This window comes from Labeo rohita, chromosome 13 (genome assembly GCF_022985175.1).
Source record: "Labeo rohita strain BAU-BD-2019 chromosome 13, IGBB_LRoh.1.0, whole genome shotgun sequence".
Classification (NCBI taxonomy): Eukaryota; Metazoa; Chordata; class Actinopteri; order Cypriniformes; family Cyprinidae; genus Labeo; species Labeo rohita.
Window position 1 is genome coordinate 10,829,341 of NC_066881.1, and position 13,410 is coordinate 10,842,750.

The 13,410-nt window shown below is 33.2% G+C and overlaps 1 protein-coding gene across 3 annotated transcripts in view; it reads left to right on the top strand.

Annotated features, from left to right (window-relative positions):
• The window catches only part of tet1 (tet methylcytosine dioxygenase 1), a 55,893-nt gene that overhangs the window by 23,807 nt on the left and 18,676 nt on the right, over positions 1–13,410 (top strand). The window contains exon 1 of one of the 3 annotated variants that reach the window (XM_051126080.1): positions 8,082–8,611. The exons of the other annotated variants lie outside the window; for them this stretch is intronic. Within the exon in view, the coding sequence (XP_050982037.1) occupies positions 8,570–8,611 (42 nt within the window). The 5' untranslated portion in view covers positions 8,082–8,569. Of the gene's footprint in view, positions 1–8,081; positions 8,612–13,410 lie in introns of those variants that run through there. 3 annotated transcript variants of the gene reach the window in all.

Sequence of the window (13,410 nt, forward strand, 5' to 3'; positions counted from 1 at the left end):
TTGATGGCACTAGAGTTGGAGACTCCAAATTTGCTGTGGTTAATGATGAGACTGTCATCTATCCGTGTGTCAAATTTCATAACTTTCTCATAAGCGATTCTAAAGGATTCATAATAATACTTTAAAGCATTTGGAAAAATACAGCATTTTACTACAACGTTCAAAATGGTCCATGCTCAAAATGACAGACATAAGAAAAAAAATGGCATTGTTTGATTTGGTATGTTACTCTCAATCTAATAACATCACTCTTATGATTTTTGGTCAAACTGTTCAGAAAATATAATTAAAAATGTCAATGTTTTTATATATTTTGACCAGTAGGTGGTGCTGTGCCAAAACTACTTATGTGACCTCAGGTCATGCTTGTTATAACACATACCAAGTTTGGTCAGAATCTGCTTTAAGTATTGCAGACATTTAGCCTCATGTCCTTTTTTGCACAAATTCTGTCAACTTTGTTAGCATGCTTTGCGAAAATGGTTTGGAATAGCAAAAAGCTTTTGATAACTTTTTTCCAGAATGCTTTGGAAATGGTCAGAGATCTGAGTTTTGGTGAACAAACTGGACAAACTGAAAAAATTGGACAAACTAGGGCAAGTTAAAAAAAGTTCAAATTTGTGAAAATTAATTTTGTTTTTAGATCTTAAGTTTCAAAAGTTATTTGCAGAAAAATTATTGCAAATTTGGTCTGTTGGTGGCACTAGAGAGTTTGAGTTAGAGACTCCAAATTTGCTGTGGTATCTGTGTGTCAAATTAAATAACTTTCTCACAAGCGATTCTATAAGATTCATAACAATTTGATACAGCATTAGAAAAATACAGCATTTTACTACAAAATTTGAAATGGTCCACACTCAAAATGGGTGACATAGGAAAATTGGTATTGTTTGATTTGGTATGCTACTCCAAATCTAAGGAGATCATTCTAATGATTTTTGGTCAAACTTTTCAGAAAATATAAACAATAATGTCAATGTTTTTATGTCTTTTGGCCAGTAGGTGGCACTATGCTAAAACAACACACATGCCCTCACGTCATGCTTGGTGTAACACGTACCAAGTTTCAAGTTTGTTCGGAGTCACCTGAAGAATTTCAGAGATATAGCATCATATCCATTTTTGCGCAAATTTAGTCAAGTTCGTTAACGTGCTTTATGAAAATGGTTTGGTATATCGAAAAGCTTTTGATCACTTTTTGCCAGCATTGTCTGAAGATGTTCTGAGCCAATTTTGGTTAAAATCGGAAACAAACTGTCTAGGACAATTTCAGAAAAGTAGATTTTTTCGCAAAATTAAAATGTTACATTTTGGTATGCTTTCGACTCGGCATGAGCCAGGGAATCAGAAGAAAAAAATAGCTTCTAGACCTTACGGTTCAAAAGGTATTAGCAGAAATATGTGTGCGAACTTAGCCCTTTGGTGGCACTAGAGAGCTTGAGACTCCAAATTTGGTGTGGTTGATGATGAGACTATCTGTGTGTCAAATTTCATAACTTTCATGCAACCGATACATGAAAGATTCATAAGATTCATTATAATACTTTAAACCTTGTGAAAAATACAGCATTTTACTACAAAATTCGAAATGTTCCACACTCAAAATGGCTGACATAGGAAAAGTTGGTATTGTTTGATTTGGTATGCTACTCCAGATTTAACGAGATCACCCTTACGATCTTTGGTCAAACTGCTCAGAAAATATAAATAAAAATTCCAATGTTTTGGCCAGTAGGTGGTGCTGTGCCAAAACTACTCATGTGCCCTCAGGTCATGCTTGGGATAACACATACCAAGTTTGGTCTGAATCCACTAAAGAGTTGCAAAGATGTAGCCTCATTTTTGCCAAATGTAGCCATTTTTGCTTGAATTTCATCAAATTCGTTAACGAAAATGCTTTGTTATGTCAAAAAGCTTTTGATAACTTTTTGTGAGAATGCTCTGAAGATGATCTGAACAAACTTTGGTGAGAATCGGACAAACTGTCTAGGACAAGTTTGAAACAGTAGATTTTTGGAAAATTCCAAATTGCGAAAAATCTTGACTTGTAGAAATTAAAATTTTGGTATTCATTCGACTCAGCATGAGCCAAGGAATCAGAGAAAAAAAGAATTCTGCTTTTAGATCTTGTGGGTCAAAAGTTATTAGGAGAAACATAAGCGCAAATTTGGCCTGTTGGTGGCGCTATAGAGTTTAAGATAGAGACTTCAAATTTGCTGTGGTTATTATTGAGACTGTCCTCTATCTATGTGCCAAATTTTGTAACTTTACTGCAAGTGGTTCTATGCGCTGCTATAGACTCCCAGAGTGGAAAAGAAGAAGAAGAAAACTAGGTGTTTGGCCTCTAATAATAATAATGAAAGTTCTGTCTTTATTTAGTCACCTCCATGTCATTCCAAACCGGTTTGACTTTCTTTATTAGGTGGAATGTAATGAACATATTTAACAGAATGTCCAAGTTGCACTTTTCAATACACAGAGCAAGTAAATGAATCTTCAGTTTTTGGGTGAGCTATCCCTTTAAAAAAATATAACCGACTTTTTTTTTAAGGCAAATGATTTGTCAAAGAGAAGGGCATGATGAAACATGCTAGGATTAATATTTGTAATAGGTCCACAAAGACTACTGGTTTCACTTGTGAAATGCATTCTCACTTGTAGCATTATGTAGCTTTCAGCAGTCTTCAGAATATTAACCAGATTCAGCCTTTATGTCCGTTGTCAAAGAGAATACCACAACTCCATTGTCCGTTGATGCGAGCGTGAAGAAAACTGTCTCAAGGCAGCTGACTCACTGCACGACTCAAACCGATTTCCATCAGCCACCTCACATGTTATCACACAAAGCGCCTCAACAATACTCAGCCATCACTGGACACAGCAGGCAGGCTTATTATGGATGGCTGCTTTAGACAAACGCTCACAGAGAGACGGTCAGTCTATTATGCACATTATGCTTTGGAGTAAAGTTTCATCTAGAGTGAGGATTAGTTGAAATGTCTTAGTTTAGACCCACATGGACTTTCATCTGGTCAAGACTGCTTTAGAAATCAGTGATAAATAAAATAAAGTTAAAATCCGTTTTTGTACATGAAAAACCCTTGAAAAAGTGTAGTGATCATTGTGGATTCATTACTATATTAATTGGCAAAAAGGAATGGGTCATATTCATAGAAACTAAGTAATCCAGACAGACCAGTCTAACATACAACCCCCATTAAGTCAAAATATAACCTGTTTTATGACCTTGAGTTAGTCATTTCCTATTGACTCAACAAATACTGTATTTTTCAGTGAAACAATGTGCTGTCTGTCTGCAGTATTTGAGGCATATATATATATATATGTATATATATATATATATATATATATATATATATATGTAAAGACATTATATATGTAAAAAAAAAAAAATATATATATATATATATATATATATATATACACATTTTTATTTAAATGTTCTTTTTAATATATATGTTTAATGGTCATCAAGGCTGCATTTGTTTGATCCAAATAAAAAAATCCAGAAAAAACAGCAATATTATTTAAATGTAAAATAACTGTTTTCTATGTGAATATATTTTAAAATGTAATTTATGCCTGTGATTACACCTGAATTTTCAGCATAATTACTCAGTTTTCAGTGTCACATGATCCTTCAGAAATCATTCTAATATGCTGATTTATTATCAGTGTTGAAAACAATTATGCTGCTTAATATTTTGTTGGAACCTGTGCTGATTTTTTTAAGGATTCTTTTATGAATAAAATGTTAAAAAGAACAGCATTTATTTAAAATAAAAATCTTTTGTAACAATATAAACCACCATTTAAAAGTTTGTGGTCAGTAAATGTTTATTCTTTCTTTTTTTGAAAGAAATGAATGCTTTTATTCACCAAGAATGTGTTAAAGGGATCCTATTATGCTCTTTTACAAAGTCTTGTTTTTGTTTTGGGGGTGTACTAGAACATGCTTTCATGCTTAGTGGTTCGAAAAACGCATTATTTTTTAACATAATTTACATTATTACAATACATTTCTCCCAGCCTGGCACATAAGGCTCGATTAGTTCTGGGTTTAATGAAGGCCCGCCTTCCGAAAAATGAAACGTGTTGTGATTGGTTAGCTGTCCCACTGCTTTGCTATTGGCGAACAGCTTAGATGGTGTTTCGGTACTGCCACACCCCTTGACAAAGAAGCATGTTCCGTGTACAACTGTTAAAACTACATTAAAGTGATTCTTACGTTTTAAATATAGATATTTTCTTACAAAAATGCATCGATTCGCTACAGGAGGCCTTTATTAACCCCCTGGAGCTGTGTGAGGCACTTTTTATTATGGATAGATGCATATTATTGGACTTGTTTTGGACTGTTGAAGAGAAACACCCCTCTATGCTGTTTTAAAGCTTGAGGGAGTGCCAGGATAAATTTTAATATAACTCTGATTGCATTCGTCTGAAAGAAGGAAGTCATATACACCTAGAATGCATGGAGGGTGAGTAAATAATACGCTACAGTAGTGTTCGGTCCTATCATCAGCCTGCGAGATCGCCAATACATGATATTATCCTACTAATGTATTTCATTATTTATTCATTGCCCGAAACCAGCTCCAGCATAAGGCTAAAAGCAGCCTAACATTAACATTATCAAAGCATGTTAAAAAACACTCACGGTATAAGTGAAGCTATTTACACTGTATGATGAATAAATCTTACCACACACTGCACACGCCACCGGAGTAGATTGCGGCTTCGGCATGTGTTTCGACCCCCTGTACTGCACACGTCTGCAGCGTGTTACTGCTCTGAAGTGGCCACTCTAGTCAATGCTTGTGTTTATACCCGCTGCGCTGCGGCTTGTTGAAGCGGTTCTCTGCGCTGCATCGCTAAAGTTTGGCTAATCCCCCACCTCGTCCCTACACACGCAGGATTTAATTTAATGATATTCTAATGGACCGCGTTGTGACATCACTGCATGCGGAAAACAAGCGTGGTAGTCCAAAGAAGCCGTTTGTTGTAGTTCTAGAAAAGGGATTTTTTAAAAACGAAATATCTCCTTTTGGAGATTTGTAACTTTGTAGATCTTTTTTATGCCTAAAGATACACACCACACACTGACTTTGTCTGATGTTCAAAGAGTGAAAAAGCATAATAGCACCCCTTTAAATTTCTAAAAAGTGATAGCAAAGACTTATATTGTTAGAAAAGATTTCTATTTTGAATAAATACTGTTCTTTTAACCTTTTTATTCATCAAAAAATCCTGAAAAATGAATCATAGGTTCCAAAAAATATTAAGCAGCACAACTGTTTTTAACATTGATAATAAAAGTAGTAAATCAACATATTGGAATGATTTCTGAAGGATCATGTGACACTTAAGACTGGAGCAATGGCTGAGGAAAACTTAGGAAAAAATATATTTTAAAATATATTCAAATCGAAAACCATTATTGTAAACTGTAATAATATTTCACAATATTACTATTTTTTTGTATTTTTGATCAAGTAAGTGCAGCCTTGTAATTATAATGATGTACAAACAGACATTTATATATAATATATCAAAGATATATTATGTAACATAATACATCTGCATGCAGAAGATATGTAAAATACTACAGTTGCATTTGTATTCGCCGGCTTGGTCTTTGTAGTCAATAGCTGCGCTAGTGCTAAAAGTAGCTGTTGCATTCCCTTGTCCTCATCTGACCTCCTCAGCCATATGTTTGTGTGTGGAGGTTGGTGTGTGTCTGCAGACTGGGCTGAACAGTACATCGTGTGACAGCTGCAGTGCAGCGGTGGAGGGTCTGCGGCTGCGCCGTCACATCCACTCTAAACGCGTCTCCATGGAGAGACCGAGAGCGCGACTGCCTGCCCTGAAGCGTCTGACATCCTCCCAGAAAAAGGAGAGCGTGACGCGCCTTGCTGTGACGTCACTTATGAAAACAGCTGTGTGGCAGCACGCTTAGTCATACTCGTGCACTTCGGCTTTGTTCCCTGTGCTATTTTGAACACATTATCCATGTTGTGTTGCATCATAGATCAGCTAGGTTGATTATAATATTTCAGTGTTAATTTTAGATTTATTCTAACATTTTTATAGGAAGAATCGAGGTAATTAACCTACAAATGAAGTAACAGGTTATGTGTGTGTTTTTTGCAATTTAAAATAAGATATAAATGCAGTTTTTGCAGCTCGCATTTGTCATGGGAAAACGTTTTCACATAATGCACCATTAATTTAATACAAAAAAATGAATGCTAATATGTTTGGGAAATTTTCTGTGCTTCTAAAAACTGTGAGTTTGTTTATAATAATAAGAGTGAGTTCATCATATAATAATAAATAGCCTATTATATATATTAGAAAGAAAATGTATTTAATTAATATATTAATTATATTAATATTTTACATTATTAATCTATTTTTAAATTCTATAATATTTATAAATAAATTTTAATTAGTGCATTACACATATTGCACTATTAATATAATAGAACGAAATGCCTGCTAATTATAATATAATTAGAAATAATATAATATATTAAATATAGTTCCCATATCTACTATTAATGAAAACATATACTATTAAAATATAAATAATCATACAAATTATGGAATATATAGAATATAATTCTGTTTTAACTTGATTATTAATTAATTATATTTATTATTGTTTAATTACTGTTAAACACAATCTCTGTCAATATATAAGATTATTAGAGATTAAATATACAATTGAAATATAAATAAACATACGAGATACGGAATAATATTTTATGGAATTCTATTTTAACTAGATTATTACATAATTATATTTATTATATTTTTTAGATTATTAAAATCACCATTTCTGTCAATATATAAGATTATTAAAGATAAAAATGTACAATTAAAGTATAAAGAAGCATACAAAATATAGAATATTTAGGATACAATTCTATACATTATTAGAGATAAAATATACAATTAAAAACATACAAAATATGAAATATGCAGAATATAATTATTTTTTTAACTAGATTAATTCATTAAATTTATTACTTTTTTATTATTAAAATCACAATTTCTGTCAATATAGATTATTAGTGATATAGAATATAATTCTATTTTAACTAGATTATTAATTATATTTACTATTATTGTTTAATTATCATTTAAATCCTTTTCTGTCAATGTACAGGATTATTAGAGATAAAATATAAATATAAATAAACAAATGAGAAATGGAATATGATATAATATAATTCAATTTTTACTAGATTATTACTTAATTATATTTATTATTGTTTAGTTATCACTAAACTCACATTTTCTGTCAACATATAAGATTATTAACGATAAAATATGAATTTAAAATATAAATAAACAAATATAGAAAATTTAGGATACAATTATATAAGATTATTAGAGATAAAATATAGAATTAAAACATGAATACGCATACAAAATGCGGAATATATACAGTGCAGTTCAAACTGTTATAATTAGATTATTATTCATTAATTGTATTTATTATTATTTTTTGTTATTTAATTTTGTTGTGTTATGATGTATTTGTTGTGCTATTTAATTTCAGTCATATTTAGGAATAAATGATATTTAATTATTTCACATAATGCACTGTTAATATTTGTTTATTTTAACTAGATTATTAATTAAATATATTTATAATTTTTGAATTATTAAAATCGAAACAATAAAAATATAAATTATATAAATACTAGCGAGTTAAAATATAAATAAACTTGAGATATTGAATATATGGAATATAATTCTATTTTAACTAGATTATTTATTAATAAGTAATAATTTATTATTGTTTAACTATCAATAAAATCACAACTTCTGCCAATGTATGATTATTAGGAATAAAATGTACAATTAAAAAATATATAAACATACAAAATATAAAATGCATAGGATACAGTTCTGTAAGATTATTAGAGTTAAAATATAAATAAATATACAAAGTATAGAATATATACAATGCAATTTGAACTACCAGAATTAGATTATTATCCATTATTTTTATTTGTTATTATTTTTAATGATCATTTAATTTCTATCATATTTAGAAACAAATGATAATCAGTTGTTTCACATTTTGCAATGTTAATAAAATAAGACCGAGATGGCACATAATGCGCTTGGAAACTTCTAAAAATAGTACAAAGCCCACTTTTCCTGTTTTCTCCACCTCCCTACCCAACGACTTTGAGCTCCAGTCCGGTGTCGTGAGTGTCCGGACCGCAGCTTAACACTCTCCCTCGTGCGTACTTGTAGAGTAAGAAACCACATAGGGGATCCTTTGTTTAGGAGGGTCTAGGCATGGCTGATACATTTACAAGCCGCCAGAGTCCCTTCGCGATTGGCTGACGGGGTGCTGTCTGCGTCTGCGAGAGGCATGCGTCGGCTGTCTGCAGCGGCAGCGGCGATCCAAAGCCTCTCTCCTCTGCACTGATCATGCGAACCTGTGCTGCTCGCGCTGCATCTGCCACTACGGCCACTTATTCTTCTGAAGCCGAGGGAGGCAAGATGGCTACCTTTTAGGATTATGCTGCCCAAAATTGAGGGTCTGCCTCTGAGGAATGAGAAGGTACAACCCCATGCTGGCTTTAATGGCTATTGTCTCAAACAGATGCTCATGGGAGAGTGTGTGTGCGCTGGGAGCTTTGTGTGTGTTTATGCTCTTGCTGCATCATCAGTAATGTGGCTCAGCTAATGTTTTGGTTCTTCTTTTCAGGTAAGGTGCGAGGATGTTTCCAAACCGTGACAAAAAGAGCTAACAGGCTTCTAAGTTTTTAGGCACAGAATGTTTTGTTCTCATTGAAGCAGTGTCTTAAATCAGAGTTTAGCTTGGCTGAAGGGGTAGCCGCGAGTGTGTTCACCTGCGCCCTGACTTTTTTCTTTGCGCCGAAGTTCAGAAACAGGAAAGCAGCAGCGTATGAATGAAAAAACCTCTCAACTTCAGAGAAACTACAGACGAGCTCCAGGAAGGAAGCCTGCGTTTTTAGAATTTGCGTTTGTGCACGCAAAGCAGTTCGAGCAAAACTACTAGCTTTGATGTGTTTAGAAGGGAGTTCGCAACCGAGATGCACATTAGAGTTTTGGGGATGATGGTTAACTTCTCGGAGTACCTGCTAAATGATAAAGCCGTGATAAGAGATGCTATTTTGCGGCTTGTGATATTTCCACGCTCTCGTAGCTGTGTTTTTCAATGAGCGTTTGGTGGGAGATACACAGGGTGTCAGGTCTCTTCTCCTCTCCCTCTTGTTTGGGTTGGATACTCCCCTTCTGCTTTAACTTTCCCTGGTAACGCTTCCTAAGGGAGGCTTCTTAGGATTCTGGCAGTACGTGTGCTGTTGCTAGGGGTGTGTGTGTGTTGCGTGCGTGTGTCTGGGGGAGCTTTTACTACAATGAAAAGGAGACAAAGTCAAGTGTGACTTTTTTTGAGTTTTCAAGGCTTCAGACACAACAAATCAAGAACAAAGCCGCAGATGCACCGCTGTGAGAGAGTAACGTTTGACGTGCTGAGAATGAGCAAACCGCCAACTCCTAACGTCTAGTGATGTTTTCAATAAAATGCACATTTTCGACTGTGTGTGTTCGGGACGTTGTAGTGTACGTTTTTGACCCACACAAATTCAAGAGAAGTATGTAGCCATCTGAGGAGATTTGTTTACTTTCTTGATACACTTTCTTCGTTTATTTATAAACATGAAAGTTTTGGACACTGTTACCATGAGACTGTAATTTGAGCGGTTGGTTGTTGTAGGTCTGCTTACGATCAAGCACAGACACAATCTGTGGAGGTTTTTTCACATTTTCTGCTGAATTCTGTAGATTTAAAAACGTATTGGTAGCTGAATCAAATTTACATACATATGTAATAAACTTAATTATACACTACCAGTCAAAAGTTTTTGAACAGTAAGATTTTTAATGTTTTTATTTTTGCTCACCAAGCATGCATTTATTTGATCCAAAATGCAGCAAAAGCAGAAATATTGTGGAATATTTTTACTATTTAAAATAACTGCTTCCTATTTTAATATATTTTAAAATCTAATTTATTCCTGTGATTTCAAAGCTGAATTTTCAGCATCATTACTCCAGTGTCACATGATCCTTTAGAAATCATTCTAATATGCTGATTTGCTGTTCAAGGAACGTTTATTATTATTATCAATATTTAAAACAGTTGAGTAAATTTTTTCTTGATTTTTTGATGAATAAAAAGACCAAAGATCAGCATTTATCTGAAATAAAAGCTTTTGTAACATTATACACTATACCATTCAAAAGCTTGGAGTCAGTATATATATTTTTGGGGAATAATTCTAGAAATTATTTAGCAAGGATACTTTAAATTGATCAAAAGTGATGATAAAACATTTATGATGTTTTAAAAGATTTTTATTTCAGATAAATGCTGTTCTTCTGAACTTTTGATTCATCAAAGAAACCTGGAAAAAAATCCACTTAATAATGAATGTTTTTTGAGCAGAAAAGCAAAATATTAGAATGATTTCTGAAGGAACATGTGACTGGAGTAATGATGCTAAAAATTCAGCTTTGAAATCACAGTAAATTACATTTTAAAATATAAGTAGAACATTAAACATATTCATTAATTATTTAGTATAAGATCAATAGATACATTATGGAAGCCCGTTTCAGGCGCTGAATAAAAAAAAAAAAATTATCTTATAATTCTGACTTTTTTCTCAGAATTGCGTGATACAAACTGCAAATTTTAACTTTTTTCTCGGAATTGTGATATAAACGTGCAATTGAAAGAAATAAAGTCAGAATTGCAAGATAAAACCTTTTTTGCAGTTTATGTCATGCAATTCTAACTTTATTTCTCAGAAATGCGAGTTTATATCAATTCTGAGAAAAAAAGTCAGAATTGCAAGTTTGTACCACACAATTCTGAGAAAAAAAAAAAGTCTGAATTGCTGAATTGTACCATGCAATTCTCAGAAAAAAAGGCAGAACTGCGAAATGTAAACTCGCAATTGCAAGAAAAATGTCAGAAATATGATATAAACTTGGGTTAAGTCAAAATTGAGAGATAAAAACTTTGAGATAAAAATTGCAAGAAATAAAGTCAGAATTGTGGGATAAAAACTTTTTATCAATGTATTTCTCACAATTCTGACTTTGTAACTCGCAATTGTGAGTTTGTCTTACAAAAAAAAGTCAGAATTGCGGGTTTGTGTCATGAAAAAAGACAGAACTGGGAAATGTGAACTCGCAATTGCAAGAAAAAAGTCAGAACTGTGATGTAAACTTGCAATTGCAAGAAATAAAGTCAGAATTGCGAGAAACTTTTTATCAATTTATTTCTTGCAATTCTGACTTTATAACTTGCAATTGCAAGTTTATGTTACGTAATTGTAACTTCATTTCTCAGAAATGCAAGTTTATATCTCACAATTCTGAGGGAAAAAAACAGAATTGCAAGTTTGTACCACACAATTCTCCAAAATAAAGCCAGAATTGCGAGATGTAAACTTGCAATTGTGAGAAAAAAGGTCAGAATTGTGATATAAACTCGCAATTGCGAGTTAAGTCAGAAGTGAGAGACATAAACTCACAATTGCAAGAAATAAAGTCAGAATTGTGGAATAATTTCTCGCAATTCTGACTTTGTAACTCGCAATTGCGAGTTTGTCATGCAATTCTAACTAAAAAAAGTCAGAACTGCGGGTTTGTATCACAAAATTCTGAGAAAAAAGGCAGAATTGGGAAATGTGAACTCGCAATTATAAGAAAAAAGTCAGAATTGTGATATAAACTTGCAATTGCAAGTATATCGTCAGAATTACAAGATACAAACTCGCAATTGCTAGAAATAAAGGCAGTATTGCAAGATAACTTGGTTTATTACACATGCAGACAGCTCTCAATAGCACATTTGCACTTTTTGTATCCAGTAAACAAGGCAAAAATCTGTCACAGTATTTCATTTGACCTGTAATCAGTCGGTCTACTGATTTTCATGTTTAATTAGATGGAATAATTGCTCCAACTCTTGCGACGATCAGCTGAAGTGTGCATGTATGAAATATCTGTGTTGTAAGCACTTTAATCGTTTTATCACCCATCTGCAAAAGGTTGTTTTAACTGCAATCATCTGCTAGAAAATGACAGTGTAAACTCAAGAGCTCAGGTCTATCAGTGCTGTTTTTCCTGAAAAGCAACAGCTTTGGATTTATTTGCAAGTTTACCCAAAATTTGCACAAACAAACTAGCTCTAACTTGCAGCCTTTATATCTACAGAGTCTCATTTTCATTGTGTTTACATAGTGTTTGTCACATTTTTACGTAATTAAACCTCATGATCAGCAGGCATGAAGCACTGCTAAGTTTGTGTTTCTATATTGCAGGATGCAAAAGATCGAAAACATTTACAAAAAGCCTCCCATTAGATGCCTATCCAGACTACTTTGTTATTGAAAGTAGTTTCACTCAGCATCTGATGCTGACCGCTTTTGTTTCACTACTGGATGGGAACATCAGAGGAGCCGATTACTATTCTCTTCCTATTCCCCCCAGTAATAACAGTTGCAGTGGCTGCCAAGTTATTGCCTCACTCTTGTTTCGACCCCTCTGTTGCATCAGCCCTCTCCTGGCATAAGTGTTAATGATACATGAAGGAGTTTTCCTCAATACTACATTGTTGGCACTGCTAAATTTATTTACACACTGCACTGAGAGATACATTTAACTTGCTTATAAATGCGAAAAAACGTGAAACCACAGCTTCTCACAAAAGGACTGACCGACTCCCACAAGTATTTAATTGTCTCATGCACACTGCTTTACGCGGGTAGTAAAATTGTGTTTTATGAGAGGTACTTAGGTTACAGTAAGGCAGGCATGCTGCGAATGCTCTTAAATGCCTTGTTTTTTCTTTTCTTTTCATTGCATCTTCTTTTCTGATATGGAAAAACAATTATGAAGCTATAATGAGCGTTACTAATAATGTTCACATTGTGGTGTATTTAAATTAGGGTACGATTAATTGTATCTTAATAATCATGTGCAAATTGTTTTTTATTGGTTTAAATACATGCACATGCATGTGTAACTGTATGTACAGCATTCCTGTAGAACTATAACACAGAGTGCTAGCAACACAAAGGCTTCAGTTCCTAAGAAATGCCTGAAATGTCAGAATGTATATTTCTAGGGCAAAAAAGAAACATAATTTCCTTGCACATTAAAGCTACACTGTATATTTAGTCTCTTTAGTGATTAAAAACATATGTCTTGCATGTGCAGTTTTTAATCATCCATAGAAAACAAACTTTCAGCTTTACTGTACTTTTCTCTGTGTGTAGATATGACATGACAGGTCTAAAATATAAATAATTTTATAGGCTT